Consider the following 17,500-nt stretch of genomic DNA (forward strand, 5'->3'; position numbering starts at 1 on the left):
CGAGTCGAGCCTCAGACCCTCCTCTGTTTCCCCGCGAACGGTCACCGGTCCTCCCGCTGAGGAAACGTCTCCACACCGCTGTCGCCGCCGGGGAGTCCGGATCTCTAAAGCGAACACACCCGGCCCCTTTCTTTTCTTTCTTTATTTCTTTTATCTCCATCTCTTCATCCGTCTCCAAAACTTTTGCAGACTCTTGACAGCGTGCACGCGGCGCATTTTTTTTTGGGGGATACTGTTGATTTGGAGTCTCGGAACTTTTCAGTGCAAGAGAAAAAGAGACAGAAAGTTCCCGAGACTTTGGGAGGAGAATGATTCTGCTGGGGGCCCAGCTGCTCCACTGAACACATGTGAGTTCTCAAATATTATTCATATTTTACCTGAAATATCTCTTAAATAATATCTCGCTGAGTTACTGTATAATGTCAGTCTCTAAAGCCACTTTTTAGTAAACAAATCCACTTTTTAGTCTTTAAATGTACTTGTTTTGATCTCTAAATCCACTTTTTAAGTCAATAAATCCAACTTCTAGTCTCTAACTCATCTTTTTCTAGTCTCCAACTCCACTTTCTAGTCAATAAATCCACATTTTAGTCTTTAAATATACTTGTTTTGTCTCTAAATCCATTTAAATGTACTTGTTTTGATCTCTAAATCCACTTTTTAGTCAATAAATCCAACTTCTAGTCTCTAACTCATCTTTTTTTGGTCTCCAACTCCACTTTCTAGTCTCTAAAGCCCCTTTTTTGTCAATATATCAAATTTTTAGTCTCTGACTCATGTTTTTCTAGTCTCCAACTCCACTTTCTAGTCAAAAAATCCACATTTTTGTCTTGAATATACTTCTTTTTAGTCTCTAAAGCCACTTGTTTTATCTCCAACTCCTCTTGTTTTATCTCTAAAGCCACTTTCTAGTCAAAAAATCCACTTTTTAGTCAATAAAGACATTTTTTACTCTTTAAATATACTTGTTTCTAGTCTCTAACTCATCTTTTTAGTCAATAAATCCACATTTTAGTCAATTAATCCACTTTTTAGTCAATTAATCCACTTTTTTTTTGGTTTCCAACTCCACTTCTCTAAAGCCACTTTTTAGTCAAACAATCCACCTTCTAGTCTCTAAATCCTCCTTTTCTAGTCTCCAACTCATCTTTGTTAGTCCCTAAATTAACTAGCATGTCTCCACTAGAACCAATCTTCATGTTTCGGCTCCAGCAGCTTTTCCAAATGCAACACTAAGATCCAAACTTTCAGCATTTGAAGTTGTATTTCTCCGCTTGCCTCTGAAACCGTCTCTCACACTTTATTATTAATATTATTATTATTATTATTATTATTATTCACTTAGCAGCTGTTAGTTTCAACGTACATTCATATAAAAAGCATCAAAAATGTGCAACGGAGATTTAACCGGTTATCTGAAAAGTTCAATAAAAACCGTAAGAACAAGTCGATCCAAAGTGCAGTTTTTTCGCCCATTTTTCACAGATAAAAGTTTAAATAAAGTTGTTTTGAAGCCGATCTTCTGGAGCTGGCAGTGAGTTAATCAAACAGTAGAAGTTGAGATGAAGTTTTTAGGAGAAAAGGGAGAAAACGCTGAGCAGAAAAGAGTGTGTGTGTGTGTGTGTGTGTGTGTGTGTGTGTGTGTGTGTGTGTGTGTGTGTGTGTGTGTGTGTGTGTGTGTGTGTGTGTGTGTGTGTGTGTGTGTGTGTGTGTGTGTGTGTGTGTGACTGAGAGCTGAACTCTCCTGTTTTCCATGATGCGTTTTGGGGGCTGCTGCGTACAGCTGCATGTTTTTACAATCTAACGCTCGGAGAGGCTTTATTCGCTCCTCGCTACGACCTAAAGCCCTTAAAGAAGTCCTAAAAGTTTCTTCCCTTTGGCCTCTCGGTGAAGTAGAGAGAGATTTAGAGCACGCTGTCAGAAGAAGAGGTACAGTACAGGTCCCTAATAAGGTACAAACCTAGCAAATGTTCCCTTAAAAGTACAAAAGTGTACCTTTTTAAGGTACATTTGTGCACCTTTCATTGTACACTGTGGACTTTCTGAGGTGTAAGGTACATATTTCTCCCTTAATGTTTGTCCCTTAATGATTGTCCCTTAATGATTGTCCCTTAATGTTTGTCCCTTAATGATTGTCCCTTAATGATTGTCCCTTAATGATTGTCCCTTAATGATTGTCCCTTAATGTTTGTCCCTTAATGATTGTCCCTTAATGATTGTCCCTTAATGTTTGTCCCTTAATGATTGTCCCTTAATGATTGTCCCTTAATGTTTGTCCCTTAATGATTGTCCCTTAATGTTTGTCCCTTAATGATTGTCCCTTAATGATTGTCCCTTAATGATTGTCCCTTAATGTTTGTCCCTTAATGTTTGTCCCTTAATGATTGTCCCTTAATGATTGTCCCTTAATGATTGTCCCTTAATGTTTAAATGTAAAACCATTGCTGTCAAACGACTGAAATATTTAATCGCGATTAATCGCATTAATGTGATAGTTAACTCGCAATTAATCACAATTAATCGCACATTTTTATCTATTATAAATATCGCGCACACTACGCGCACACTACGCACACACTACGCACACACAACGCACACACAACGCACACACTACGCGCACACTACGCACACACTACGCACAATACGCACACACTATGCACACACTATGCACACACTATGCACACACTATGCACACACTATGCACACACTATGCACACACTACGCACACACTATGCACACACTATGCACACACTACGCACACACTACGCACACACTACGCACACTACGCGCACACTATGCACACACTATGCACACTATGCACACACTATGCGCACACTATGCACACACTATGCACACACTACGCACACACTATGCACACTATGCACACTACGCGCACACTACGCACACACTACACACACTATACACACTATGCACACACTATGCACAAACTATGCACACACTGTGCACACTACGCACACACTAAGCACAAACTGTGCACACTACGCACACACTATGCACACTACGCACACACTATGCACATACTATGCACACTGCGCACACACTATGCACACTATGCACACTACGCACACACTACGCACACACTACGCACACCCTACGCACACCCTACGCACACACTACGCACACTACGCACACTATGCTCAAAACTAGAGACTTTCAAACATCAACATGTCATTTATTAACTATATTAGTGTCTAAATGACATATGAACATCTTCTCATATTCTTTTTTGCCTGGAAATAGGTGTCGGTTGAGACGTGCGTGTCACGCAGGCAGCATGCACGCTCTAACCTGTTACCATGGGAGCCGAAATATAAACGGACACGCCACGTAGCTGACACGCACACACACACACACACACACACACACACACACTCTCTTTTCTGCTCAGCGTTTTCTCCTAAAAACTTCATCTCAACCTCTACTGTTTGATTAACTCACTGCCAGCTCTAAACTAACTAAATAGTATATAGTATACCCACTAAGAAAGCTCCAGGATTTCCATATACCCTCTTAAAAATGCCCAATGACACACTACAACAGGGTTGTCAAACTCAACTTTGTGTGCATGTTTGTCTGTGTGTATGTGTATGTATGTGTGTGTGTGTGTGTGTGTGCGTGCGTGTGTGTGTCTGTCTGTCTCTGTATGTGTGTGTGTGTGTGTGTGTCTATCACTGTATATGTGTATGTGTGTGTGTGTATTTGTCTGTATGTGTGTGTGTGTCTGTCTGTGTACAAGTATTTCTACTTTCTTACAATACAACAGTGCTTATTACGCCGACACAGCATCATGAATATGGAATAAAAAACCCCTCTGATCTCAATCTAAATCCCACCCATCTCTCTCTCTGTCTGAGAGTCGAGATCAACGCAACAATGTCCGAAATATATAAAGCCTCGTTGTGGAAGGTAAATAAATAAAGCCTTGTTGTGGAAGGTAAATATATAAAGCCTCGTTGTGGAAGGTAAATAAATAAAGCCTTGTTGTGGAAGGTAAATATATAAAGCCTTGTTGTGGAAGGTAAATAAATAAAGCCTTGTTGTGGAAGGTAAATATATAAAGCCTCGTTGTGGAAGGTAAATAAATAAAGCCTTGTTGTGGAAGGTAAATATATAAAGCCTTGTTGTGGAAGGTAAATAAATAAAGCCTTGTTGTGGAAGGTAAATATATAAAGCCTCGTTGTGGAAGGTAAATAAATAAAGCCTCGTTGTGGAAGGTAAATAAATAAAGCCTCGTTGTGGAAGGTAAATAAATAAAGCCTCGTTGTGGAAGGTAAATAAATAAAGCCTTGTTGTGGAAGGTAAATAAATAAAGCCTCGTTGTGGGAAGTAAATAAATAAAGCCTTGTTGTGGAAGGTAAATAAAGCCTCGTTGTGGAAGGTAAATAAATAAAGCCTTGTTGTAGAAGGTGAATAAATAAAGCCTTGTTGTGGAAGGTAAATAAATAAAGCCTTGTTGTGGAAGGTAAATAAATAAAGCCTCGTTGTGGAAGGTAAATATATAAAGCCTCGTTGTGGAAGGTAAATAAAGCCTCGTTGTGGAAGGTAAATAAAGCCTCGTTGTGGAAGGTAAATAAATAAAGCCTCGTTGTGGAAGGTAAATAAATAAAGCCTCGTTGTGGAAGGTAAATAAATAAAGCCTCGTTGTGGAAGGTAAATAAATAAAGCCTCGTTGTGGAAGGTAAATAAATAAAGCCTCGTTGTGGAAGGTAAATAAATAAAGCCTCGTTGTGGAAGGTAAATAAATAAAGCCTCGTTGTGGAAGGTAAATAAATAAAGCCTCGTTGTGGAAGGTAAATAAATAAAGCCTCGTTGTAGAAGGTAAATAAATAAAGCCTCGTTGTGGAAGGTAAATAAATAAAGCCTTGTTGTGGGAAGGTAAATAAATAAAGCCTCGTTGTGGGAAGTAAATAAATAAAGCCTCGTTGTGGAAGGTAAATATGTAAAGCCTCGTTGTGGAAGGTAAATAAAGCCTTGTTGTGGAAGGTAAATAAATAAAGCCTTGTTGTGGGAAGGTAAATAAATAAAGCCTCGTTGTGGGAAGGTAAATAAATAAAGCCTCGTTGTGGGAAGTAAATAAATAAAGCCTTGTTGTGGAAGGTAAATAAATAAAGCCTCGTTGTGGAAGGTAAATATATAAAGCCTCGTTGTGGAAGGTAAATAAATAAAGCCTCGTTGTGGAAGGTAAATAAATAAAGCCTCGTTGTGGAAGGTAAATACATAAAGCCTCGTTGTGGAAGGTAAATAAATAAAGCCTCGTTGTGGAAGGTAAATATATAAAGCCTCGTTGTGGAAGGTAAATAAATAAAGCCTCGTTGTGGAAGGTAAATACATAAAGCCTCGTTGTGGAAGGTAAATACATAAAGCCTCGTTGTGGAAGGTAAATACATAAAGCCTCGTTGTGGAAGGTAAATATATAAAGCCTCGTTGTGGAAGGTAAATAAATAAAGCCTCGTTGTGGAAGGTAAATAAATAAAGCCTCGTTGTGGAAGGTAAATAAATAAAGCCTCGTTGTGGAAGGTAAATACATAAAGCCTCGTTGTGGAAGGTAAATATATAAAGCCTCGTTGTGGAAGGTAAATAAATAAAGCCTCGTTGTGGAAGGTAAATAAATAAAGCCTCGTTGTGGAAGGTAAATAAATAAAGCCTCGTTGTGGAAGGTAAATAAATAAAGCCTCGTTGTGGAAGGTAAATACATAAAGCCTCGTTGTGGAAGGTAAATATATAAAGCCTTGTTGTGGAAGGTAAATAAATAAAGCCTCGTTGTGGAAGGTAAACGGGCCGAGAACGTGAGAAAGTCTCTCTTTATTTGAAGGTGAGTTTGACACTTTTCTCAGTGTGAGACTCTCTGTGTGATCGCACAAAATGTCTGACTGGAGGCGGCCTCGCGCCGAATCAATCGCTGTCTTTATGCGTCCGCGGTCGTGTTCGCTGACCTCGGAGGGAGGGAGGGAGAGAGGGAGGGAGAGAGGGAGGGAGGGAGAGAGGGAGGGAGAGAGGGAGGGAGGGAAACAAGGAAACGAGATGCAGGAGGAGACAAAGGGGCGAGTTTTCTTTTAATGTCAGGGCCTGCATGAATTTACAGCGCTGAAAACTAAATCTAGTTGTGTTCTCTGGGCTGTAAATATTCACGACACACACACACACACACACACACACACACACACACACACACACACACACACACACACACACACACACACACACACACACACACACACACACACACACACACACACACACACACACAAAGAGAGAGAGAGTCAAACTAATCAGTCCTTACCAGAAAACCAGAGTTTTTTTGTGATTGTTGCGGGGCAAAAATCCTTGATTATGCGGCACGTTTTCTTAAAAAATGCAATTTATGCTCTATGTGATATTTATGCAAATTTAGGCGATGAAATTGCAAAAACTGCAGTTTGATGAAAAAGAGAAAAATAAGTGATTCCTCCCTCCAACACCCAGCTTTTCGATGATGTTCACGTCGCGTAATTACATCACTTCCTAACGTTCCCATGGCAACAGGGGCTAAATGGCTGCTCTTGTGTGAAGTAAACGCAACATTTTTCAACTTTCTGCTAAGATATATTTTGGGACTTTTTTGCAAAACGAAAATGCGAGGATTATGAAATCATGCAAGCCCCGCATATTTTGCATGAAAATTGACAATTTATTATATTATGTTCAACATCCTCATCCTGTTTTTGATCCCAGATAATCATATTTATTGTTAGTCAATAAAAAACAGTGTAGAACTTAGAACTTCTGTGGACAGTGGCTGACCTTGTTGTAGATGTAGCAGCAGCAACATTGAAAATTTCAGCTTTTTTTTTTCAACTCAAAAAGTAGGTATAATGTCATATAAATTAGGTTTATTGATCATGAATTAAAAAAGTGACAAAAAAAACTTTTTAAAAGCATCAAATAATTGGAAAACATTTTGGAATAAGTCACAAAAAGCTGCGAAAACGTGGATAAAAAAGGATACAAATGTCTCTGGGCTGTAAATATCCACCATGCTCACACTCAGAGTTCACTTCAAACACACAGAGAGTCAAACTAAACGTACTGTGCATCTCTTTTCACTTTCTCCGCCTCGAAAGGGTTTTGACTTTCTGAGTTTAGGCGGTTCATCAGAGCCCCAAAAACGTTAAAAACCTTAAAGAAGGTGACGAGAAGTTAGACTCAACCCTTGTGTTTCCCTTGGGTCAGATTTGACCGGTTTTCAAAGTGTTTTACATCAGAAATATGGGTTTCTTTCAACCAAATTGCCCCAAAATAACATGCATGCATGTACGTTGTATGCAATCTAGTAGAGTTGTGAATCTTCACTGAGCTCCCGATTAGATTACGATTATTGTGTCAAACACAGCGATAGGGACATCGATCTCTTATTTTCTTTCTGACAATGAGCATTGCTAATTAAATCATGAGAAATGGATAAAGCGTGGATTAGAGGTGTGAATCTTCACTGATTTCGAGATTTGATTCGATTACGATTATCATGTCAGCGATTCGATTTTATTCAATATCTCGACGCATCAAATCCATGTTTCTATTAAAGCCATGTAGGATATTTAATTCAAAGCTTTTCAAGCTTCAGAAACCAAACATTCTGCAGTGCTCTGATACTAAATAACTTTGATACATAAAACTATACAGCACTGAGCACATGGCACCTCCTGAATGTGCAAAACACATACCAGAATATTAAACCGAAAGGTTGTTAGGCCTACATTACATTATAAACAGAAATAATCGATTATGTGTGTGTGTGTGTGTGTGTGTGTGTGTGTGTGTGTGTGTGTGTGTGTGTGTGTGTGTGTATACCTGCCTGATGTTCCTGTGTGTGTCTGCAGGGCTTGGTGTACGGGCGGAGGCCCAGGAGGAAGGTGGAGGCTCCGTCATGCCGTCCAGGTCGTCCTGCTGTGGATGAGTCTGCAGCGGTGCGGTAAGATCCGACAACACAACAGGACACAACACAACATAACACAACACAACAGGACATAACACAACAGGACATAACACAACACGACACAACACAACAGGACATAACACAACACAACAGGACATAACACAACACAACAGGACATAACACAACACAACAGGACATAACACAACACAACAGGACATAACACAACAGGACATAACACAACACGACACAACACAACAGGACATAACACAACACGACACAAGACGACACCACACAAGACAACACGGCACGGCACAACACAAGACAAGACAACACGACACAACACATCACAAGACAAGACAAGACAACACAGCACAACACATCACAAGACAAGACAAGACAACACAGCACAACACCACACAAGACGACATGACCCAACACATCACAAGACAAGACAACACAACACAACAGAAGACGACACGATACAACACGAGACAAGACAACACAACACACACATCACAACACGACACAACACATCACAAGACAACACGACACAACACATCACAAGACAAGACAACATGACACAACACAAGACAACACAACACGACACAACACGAGACAAAACGACACGACACAACACGAGACAAGACGACACGACACAACACGAGACAAGACGACACGACACAACACAAGACAACACGACACAACACGAGACAAAACGACACGACACAACACGAGACAAGACGACACGACACAACACAACACAAGACAACACAACACGACACAACACGAGACAAGACGACACGACACAACACAAGACAAGACGACACGACACAACACGAGACAAGACGACACGACACAACACAAGACAACACGACACAACACGAGACAAGACGACACAACACAAGACGACACATCACGACACAACACAAGACAACACGACACAACACATCACAAGACAAGACGACATGACACAACACAAGACAACACAACACAAGGCAACACAACACATCACAAGACAAGACGACATGACACAAGACAACACGACACAACACGACACAACACAACACAACACAAGACAACACAACACAACACAAGGCAACACAACACATCACAAGACAAGACGACATGACACAACACAAGACAACACAACACAAGACAAGACAACACGACACAACACGACTCAATTCATTCAAATGTCCTGATCAGGTGTCTTATTACCTTATTTAATACTTTAATTAAATTGATCAGGTGTCTTATTACCTTATTTAATACTTTAATTAAATTGATCAGGTGTCTTATTACCTTATTTAATACTTTCTTTAAATTGATCAGGTGTCTTATTACCTTATTTATTACTTTATTTAAATTGATCAGGTGTCTTATTACCTTATTTAATACTTTAATTAAATTGATCAGGTGTCTTATTACCTTATTTATTACTTTATTTAAATTGATCAGTTGTCTTATTACCTTATTTATTACTTTATTTAAATTGATCAGTTGTCTTATTACCTTATTTATTACTTTAATTAAATTGATCAGTTGTCTTATTACCTTATTTATTACTTTAATTAAATTGATCAGGTGTCTTATTACCTTAATTAATACTTTAATTAAAATATAATCGGAGTGAGAGGATCGTGACTAAAGAGCTGTCACTGTTGCGCTCTGTTCTCTGATGGCTGTGTGAGGGTTAGGGCTGTGTTTCACTGATTTCATGATTTAGGATGTTTTCACTTTGACATAATGTGAAATACTTTTGTTATGTTTGTGTTTGCATGTTTTATTTTTCATGTCATTCATGTTTTCCGTGTTGCTGCTGTTGGAAGAAACGCGTCTCTTGCTTGAGTGTGAAGTTAAAGGGACAGTTGGATGTTTTTAAGTATTTCAGACTTTTAAAAACATCTTTATCAGTTTAAGTGTACTCTATATTTAGAATATTTTCAGCGCTGTACCTTGGTGTCAGGCCATAGGCGTCATTTTAAGACCCCCCTGATAATTCACTTTGGGCTTTTGCTAAATTTCTGACATTATTTTTGCTTTTTTCAACATTTTTGTAGCATTTTTGGACGATTTGTTGCGTTTTCATTGTTTTTTACGTCTTTTCCCAACATTTTTGCTGCTTTTCTAAACGTTTTTGTCTCTCTTTTTTATTTTTGGGGAAACAAATCCTTTTTTAGAGTATTTTTTTCCAGTTTATGTTGCTTTTTTGTGGGGTATTTTAGTTTTTAATTTTTGTGCCATTTTTTTCAATAATTTTATCTTTTTATAATTTAGTTTTAATTTAGTTTATTTTACTTTTTGAAGGTTACTTTTGGACACTTGTTTCAACGATATTGTCACCTTTCCAGAGTTTTTGTGCCGGAGTTTATGCTGCTTTTTTGTGGGGTATTTTTCTACAATTTTTTGACGTTTTTTGTTGCTTTTTCAAGGTTCATTTTGGACAATTTGTTTCGATGATTTTGTCGCCTTTTTAGAGGATTTTTTTCCAGAGTTCATGTTGCTTTTTGTGGGGTATTGTTTTGCCATTTTGTGCCCTTTTTTCAATGATTTTTTTGATTTTTAAATTTAGTTTTTTTTCCTGCAATATTTCCAACGTTTTTTGTTGCTTTTTCAAGGATATTTTTTGTCGCCTTTTTAGAGGCTTTTTTCTTTTTTTCAGAATTCATGTTGCTGTTTTGTGGGGTATTTTTTTTTTTTTTTTTTTGCGCCCTTTTTTCAATAATTTAGTCTGTCTTTTATTTTTTTTTTTTACTAAGCGTTTTTCAACAAATTTTTGAAGTTTTTTTTTTTTTTTTTTTTTTTCAGAGGTTATTTTTGGACACATTTTTCAACATTTTTTTTTGCCTTTTCAGAGTTTCTTCTCCCGAATTTATGTTGCTTTTTTGTGGGGTATTTTTTGTCATTTTTGCGCCCTTTTTTCAATGTTTTTTTTCCTACAAATTTACGATGTTTTTGTACCTATCCTCAGTACATCCGAGTTATACGGAGTTTACTGTATCCTCGTACGGTTTGGAAGCTTTTACTTAAACCGATAAAGATGTTTTTTAGCTTTTAGATAAATTAATTTTGGTCATGAAAACGCTTCTGTTAGCTTTCTGTATGTGTGTTTGTAACTTTGTGGGAATGGCAGCATTCTCATCTGACAGCAGTGATTTATAGGATTTCCATCTTTCATTTGTGTCTTTTCTACCTCCCCATGTTTTCCATGTTTCCATCTTCCATACACTCGTTTCCTCCTCATCCCATTTCTGTCTCTTTTCCACCCCCCTCCCCCCCTGACTCATATTTTCCATCTCTGAGCTCCGAGCATGCTTCATTTTTCTTCATGTCATGTTTTCTCCCCCCATTAACCAAAAAAACGCTCCGTCATGTTGCAGAAAAAGTCACAACTCATTTCACCCAAATATGCAGTCGGGTATCATTTCCATCTGGCTGGTTCTTTCCATCGTTTGGGAAAGGCTTTTATTTTTAAGCTTTTCTGCAGGAATCACGGCTTTTATTTTGAAGCTTTTCCGCAGGAATCACAGCTTTTATTTTGAAGCTTTTCCGCAGGAATCACGGCTTTTATTTTGGAGCTTTCTGCAGGAATCACGGCTTTTCTTTTGAAGCTTTTTTTGCAGGAATCAAGGCTTTTATTTTGAAGCTTTTCTGCAGGAATCACGGCTTTTATTTTGAAGCTTTTCTGCAGGGATCACAGCTTTTATTTTGAAGCTTTTCCGCAGGAATCACAGCTTTTATTTTGAAGCTTTTCCGCAGGAATCACGGCTTTTATTTTGAAGCTTTTCTGCAGGAATCACAGCTTTTATTTTGAAGCTTTTCTGCAGGAATCACAGCTTTTATTTTGAAGCTTTTCCGCAGGAATCACGGCTTTTATTTTGAAGCTTTTCCACAGGAATCATGCTAAGATTCATTTATTTTCTTTTCCAAATGTAAGAAACTCATCTTTGGCTTTATGTTGTCACGCTGTTTTATTTTCAAACATTGTAGATCCTAAAATACTGCAGCTGAATGTGTGATGATGTGGAGAACTTTTAGTTCCTACTTTAAGTAGAGGAGGGGGGAAAAAAACAGATTATCGTGTGTGTGTGTGTGTGTGTGTGTGTGTGTGTGTGTGTGTGTGTGTGTGTGTGTATGTGTATATAATGTATTTTCCGTACTCTACCAGCAGCCTCAGGCCAAACCGAGCAGTTCACACACACTTGTAAAATTCCCACCGGTACAAAGCCACACACACACACACACACACATTGAGGTCAGCAGTATGTATGTATGTGTGTGTGTTGCTGCCCAGTAGATAAACTGAAGGTCTGAACAGACGAGAACAGGAAACTGTAAATGTTTAAGAGTGATGACAGAGAGACAGACAGAAGCTCTGACTTCAGACTTTAGTAAGTTGTATATATATACACACAGTACAGGCCAAAAGTTTGGACACACCTTCTCATTCAATGTGTTTCTTTATTTTCATGACTATTTACATTGTAGATTCTCACTGAAGGCATCAAAACTATGAATGAACACATATGGAATTATGTACTTAACAAGAAAGTGTGAAATAACTGAAAACATGTCTTATATTTTAGATTCTTCAAAGTAGCCACCCTTTGCTTTTTTTGATAACTCTGCAAACCCTTGGTGTTCTCTCAATGAGCTTCATGAGGTAGTCACCTGAAATGGTTTTACCTTCACAGGTGTGCCTTGTCAGGGTTCATTAGTGGAATTATTTCCCTTATTAATAAAAAAGCAAAGGGTGGCTACTTTGAAGAATCTAAAATATAAGACATGTTTTCAGTTATTTCACACTTTCTTGTTAAGCACATAATTCCATATGTGTTCATTCATAGTTTTGATGCCTTCAGTGAGAATCTACAATGTAAATAGTCATGAAAATAAAAAGGAAACGCATTGAATGAGAAGGTGTGTCCCAACTTATATATATTGTAAACAGCATTAATACGTAGTTTAATAAGCACGCTGTGGTAAAAGTGATGAACAGCGAGCGAGAGATCTGCTGCCTGTGTGACAGTTGAAGAGTAATAAAGTTTGCCGTCTTGGTGCCCCCCCCCATGCTTATCATGCCTCATTGTTGTTGTTGTTGTGATGACTGTTATTGTGATATATGTGATGCAGTAAAAGACATATTATTCTCTGAGTAGCTTCTCTCTGTGGAACAACAGCCTCGGTTAACACCCAGTTAGTCTTTTAATGTAACAGATGTTTCTGTCGTAATGACCCCGAGCAACTCGAACCAATCCATCTTGGTTAGAGGGACTGCATTCAGACCACAGTTTCCCAATGTCCCCTGTACTGGCATCAACATGTGGGACGAGTCAGGCTGAAAACACAGAATATTAAAGCTCCCATGGCATGAAAATGTCCCTTTTTATGAGTTTTTTTTAACATTAATATGAGCTCGAAATGGTGATAGGTGTAAACCGAGCCCTGGGTATCCTGCTCTGATACAGTATTAGGGGACCACTAAGGTCTATATAAAAGAGACTTCAGATACAGTATTAGGGGACCACTAAGGTCTATATAAAAGAGACTTCAGATACAGTATTAGGGGACCACTAAGGTCTATATAAAAGAGACTTCAGATACAGTATTAGGGGACCACTAAGGTCTATATAAAAGAGACTTCAGATACAGTATTAGGGGACCACTAAGGTCTATATAAAAGAGACTTCAGATACAGTATTAGGGGACCACTAAGGTCTATATAAAAGAGACTTCAGATACAGTATTAGGGGACCACTAAGGTCTATATAAAAGAGACTTCAGATACAGTATTAGGGGACCACTAAGGTCTATATAAAAGAGACTTCAGATACAGTATTAGGGGACCACTAAGGCCTATATAAAAGAGACTTCAGATACAGTATTAGGGGACCACTAAGGTCTATATAAAAGAGACTTTCACAGAGCTAATGACTGTAATTGCAAGTCTTGTCCTTAAGCTTTTTTGAGTGTTTTTTATTTAATATCTGGCTTTTCAGCTGCTTTAAAACATTTCAACTATAAGCTGGAGAGTTAAGAGACAGCAGCTTGGACAGAGAGAGAGAGGGAGGGAGGGGGGAGAGAGAGGGAGGTGAAGTTGATTCAGAGCGACTTGCAGAATATTGTTTGGGAGTCTTGTCAACAGCTGATGATTAAACTTGCGTCGGTGGCACCACATTCTCATGAAGAAGTGACATTTAATTTATATCGCAATCGCTCCAAATCATTCATTCCTCTGGAGAGAGAGAGAGGGGGCGAGAGACCTGCTGCAGACACAGGGAGAGAGAGAGAGACCTGCCTCAGACACAGGGAGAGAGAGAGAGAGAGAGACCTGCCTCAGACACAGGGAGAGAGAGAGAGAGACCTGCAGCAGACACAGGGAGAGAGAGAGAGAGAGACCTGCAGCAGACACAGGGAGAGAGAGAGACCTGCTGCAGACACAGGGAGAGAGAGAGAGAGAGACCTGCTGCAGACACAGGGAGAGAGAGAGAGAGAGACCTGCCTCAGACACAGGGAGAGAGAGAGAGAGAGACCTGCTGCAGACACAGGGAGAGAGAGAGAGAGACCTGCCTCAGACACAGGGAGAGAGAGAGAGAGACCTGCTGCAGACACAGGGAGAGAGAGGGCGAGAGACCTGCTGCAGACACAGGGAGAGAGAGAGAGAAAGACCTGCAGCAGACACAGGGAGAGAGAGAGACCTGCTGCAGACACAGGGGGGAGAGAGAGAGAGAGAGAGAGACCTGCCTCAGAGACAGGGAGAGAGAGGGCGAGAGACCTGTTGCAGACACAGGGAGAGAGAGAGCGAGAGAGACCTACTGCAGACACAGGGGAGAGAGAGAGAGAGAGAGAGAGAGAGACCTGCAGCAGACACAGGGAGAGAGAGAGAGACCTGCTGCAGACACAGGGAGAGAGAGAGAGAGAGAGAGAGACCTGCAGCAGACACAGGGAGAGAGAGGGCGAGAGACCTGCTGCAGACACAGGGAGAGAGAGAGAGAGAGAGACCTGCTGCAGACACAGGGAGAGAGAGAGAGAGACCTGCTGCAGACACAGGGAGACCTGCTGCAGACACAGGGAGAGAGGGCGAGGGGGAGAGAGAGAGAGAGAGACCTGCTGCAGACACAGGGAGAGAGAGAGAGACCTGCAGCAGACACAGGGAGAGAGAGGGCGAGAGACCTGCTGCAGACACAGGGAGAGAGAGAGAGAGAGAGAGACCTGCTGCAGACACAGGGAGAGAGAGAGAGAGACCTGCTGCAGACACAGGGAGAGAGAGAGAGAGAGAGACCTGCTGCAGACACAGGGAGAGAGAGAGAGACCTGCTGCAGACACAGGGAGAGAGAGGGCGAGAGACCTGCTGCAGACACAGGGAGAGAGAGAGAGAGAGACCTGCTGCAGACACAGGGAGAGAGAGGTCGAGAGACCTGCTGCAGACACAGGGAGAGAGAGGTTCAGGTGCATTCTGGGCGTGCTGGTCTTACAGGGAGGTGTGTTCAGGTGCATTCTGGGCGTGCTGGTCTTACAGGGAGGTGTGTTCAGGTGCATTCTGGGCGTGCTGGTCTTACAGGGAGGTGTGTTCAGGTGCATTCTGGGCGTGCTGGTCTTACAGGGAGGTGTGTTCAGGTGCATTCTGGGCGTGCTGGTCTTACAGGGAGGTGTGTTCAGGTGCATTCTGGGCATGCTGGTCTAACAGGGAGGTGTATTCAGGTGCATTCTGGGTGTGCTGGTCTTTCAGGGAGGTGTGTTCAGGTGCATTCTGGGCATGCTGGTCTAACAGGGAGGTGTGTTCAGGTGCATTCTGGGTGTGCTGGTCTTACAGGGAGGTGTGTTCAGGTGCATTCTGGGCGTGCTGGTCTTACAGGGAGGTGTGTTCAGGTGCATTCTGGGCGTGCTGGTCTTACAGGGAGGTGTGTTCAGGTGCATTCTGGGCATGCTGGTCTAACAGGGAGGTGTGTTCAGGTGCATTCTGGGTGTGCTGGTCTTTCAGGGAGGTGTGTTCAGGTGCATTCTGGGCGTGCTGGTCTTACAGGGAGGTGTGTTCAGGTGCATTCTGGGCGTGCTGGTCTTACAGGGAGGTGTGTTCAGGTGCATTCTGGGAGTATTGCTATCTTGAGGCAGCGGGAAGTGATCTCACCATTGACCAACAATAACCTGGTCTAAAGTCAATAACGCAGCATTTCATTGTTATTTTAACAGAGCATTAGTAAAATGCTCCTAGGCTCGTTCACAGCGCACACACACTATGCTTGTTACACACACAGGGACGCACAGCAACACACACACACAAACACACACACACACACACACACACACACATGCAGAAGATTACAAATAAAAATATTACGGTGCAAATCCTCCATCATAACAGCAATGCTCCAAGGTCCAAACGCGCCTGGCTTTTAAAGGGAATGGGAGATGATCTCTGATTGGTTGATTGCATGTTACGCTCAAAACACACCTCTGATTAATGAAGACACTAAGAACAACCCTTGAGGACCAGGCACCCGCCACACAGACCCTTTTATTTTCCGACATCAAACTAGCAAAAGTGGATTTGGACACTGTGGATTAGATCGTTAAAATAGGGCCCTGTGTTTGGGGTTGTAAATGATGCCTGTGTACGGACCCGTTCATAAGAATGTGTTGAACAGTTGTGTCCTCTCTGCTGCTCCTTCTCCTGGATCGTTCCTCCCTCTCCTCTCTCCTCTCTCCCCCCTTCTTGGATGCCACTCTCAATTATCTCCTAGTGAAAGACGAGAGGGGAGGGCGAGCAGAAACACCTGTGAGGGTGAGTCAGCGTTCACCTGCAGCACTCACAGCCTCCCTCACAAAAAAAAAGTCTTTCATGAGTTTTTGTTGTTGTTGTTAAAACAGGGCTTATCACCGTCTCCCCTGGCTGTAGATAGGTGGGCCAACGCATATTTTGTCTCAGAGCAAGTAATTCGTTTTTTTGTCGTTTGTTGGCTCACTTTTACTCACAACACGCTAACCGGCAACATAGGATTCCATTCACTACGCTAAGCTAACTAGCGTCGGCGCTGCCGGTGTTGCACCGGACTAAAACGATGCATTAGGGCTGTGCTCAATTGAAGAAATTCTGAGTCGACTAACACTCTTTCAATCGTATCGACTAATCGATTAGTTGATTTAAATCGACAGATCTGTAAATCTGAGTTTCTCCACTAAGAGTCATGTTAAAGCACCACTTTAATTCTTGTGTTTACCAGAGATGTGCTCGTACGTTTCGTGGAAATAAGTCATTCAGCATGAAAAAAAGCATCAAACATGACTAATGGACTAAAGAGATCTAAGTTGACTAAGACCAAAACGACCGATTAGTCGACTAATTTTAATGATTGTAAAGGTTATGTTAAAACCATAGAACATGAGTCTATCCACACGTGTAAATGTTTTAACTAATGGTACTTTTATTTAATTGAAATGCACTTGAGATGTCTTTGCCTCTTTTGTGATTGTTTTGTGATTGCTAATTGTTGTTTTTTGTAAGTAACTTGTTCTGCTATCTTGGCCAGGTTTCCCTTGAAAAAGAGATTTTATATTTCAATGAGACTA

At 40.8% G+C, this 17,500-nt stretch overlaps 1 protein-coding gene across 1 annotated transcript in view; it reads left to right on the forward strand.

Moving 5' to 3' along the window:
* The first annotated feature begins 22 nt into the window (after positions 1 to 22).
* adgrg6 (adhesion G protein-coupled receptor G6) overlaps positions 23 to 17,500 on the forward strand; it is a 44,038-nt gene continuing 26,560 nt past the window's right edge. The window contains exons 1-2 of the mRNA XM_028604667.1: positions 23 to 347; positions 7,878 to 7,969. Coding sequence (XP_028460468.1) covers positions 346 to 347; positions 7,878 to 7,969 — 94 coding nt within the window. The 5' untranslated portion in view covers positions 23 to 345. The remainder of the gene's footprint in view (positions 348 to 7,877; positions 7,970 to 17,500) is intronic.

The sequence above is a fragment of the Perca flavescens genome, chromosome 18, assembly GCF_004354835.1.
Source record: "Perca flavescens isolate YP-PL-M2 chromosome 18, PFLA_1.0, whole genome shotgun sequence".
In the NCBI taxonomy this organism is placed as follows: Eukaryota; Metazoa; Chordata; class Actinopteri; order Perciformes; family Percidae; genus Perca; species Perca flavescens.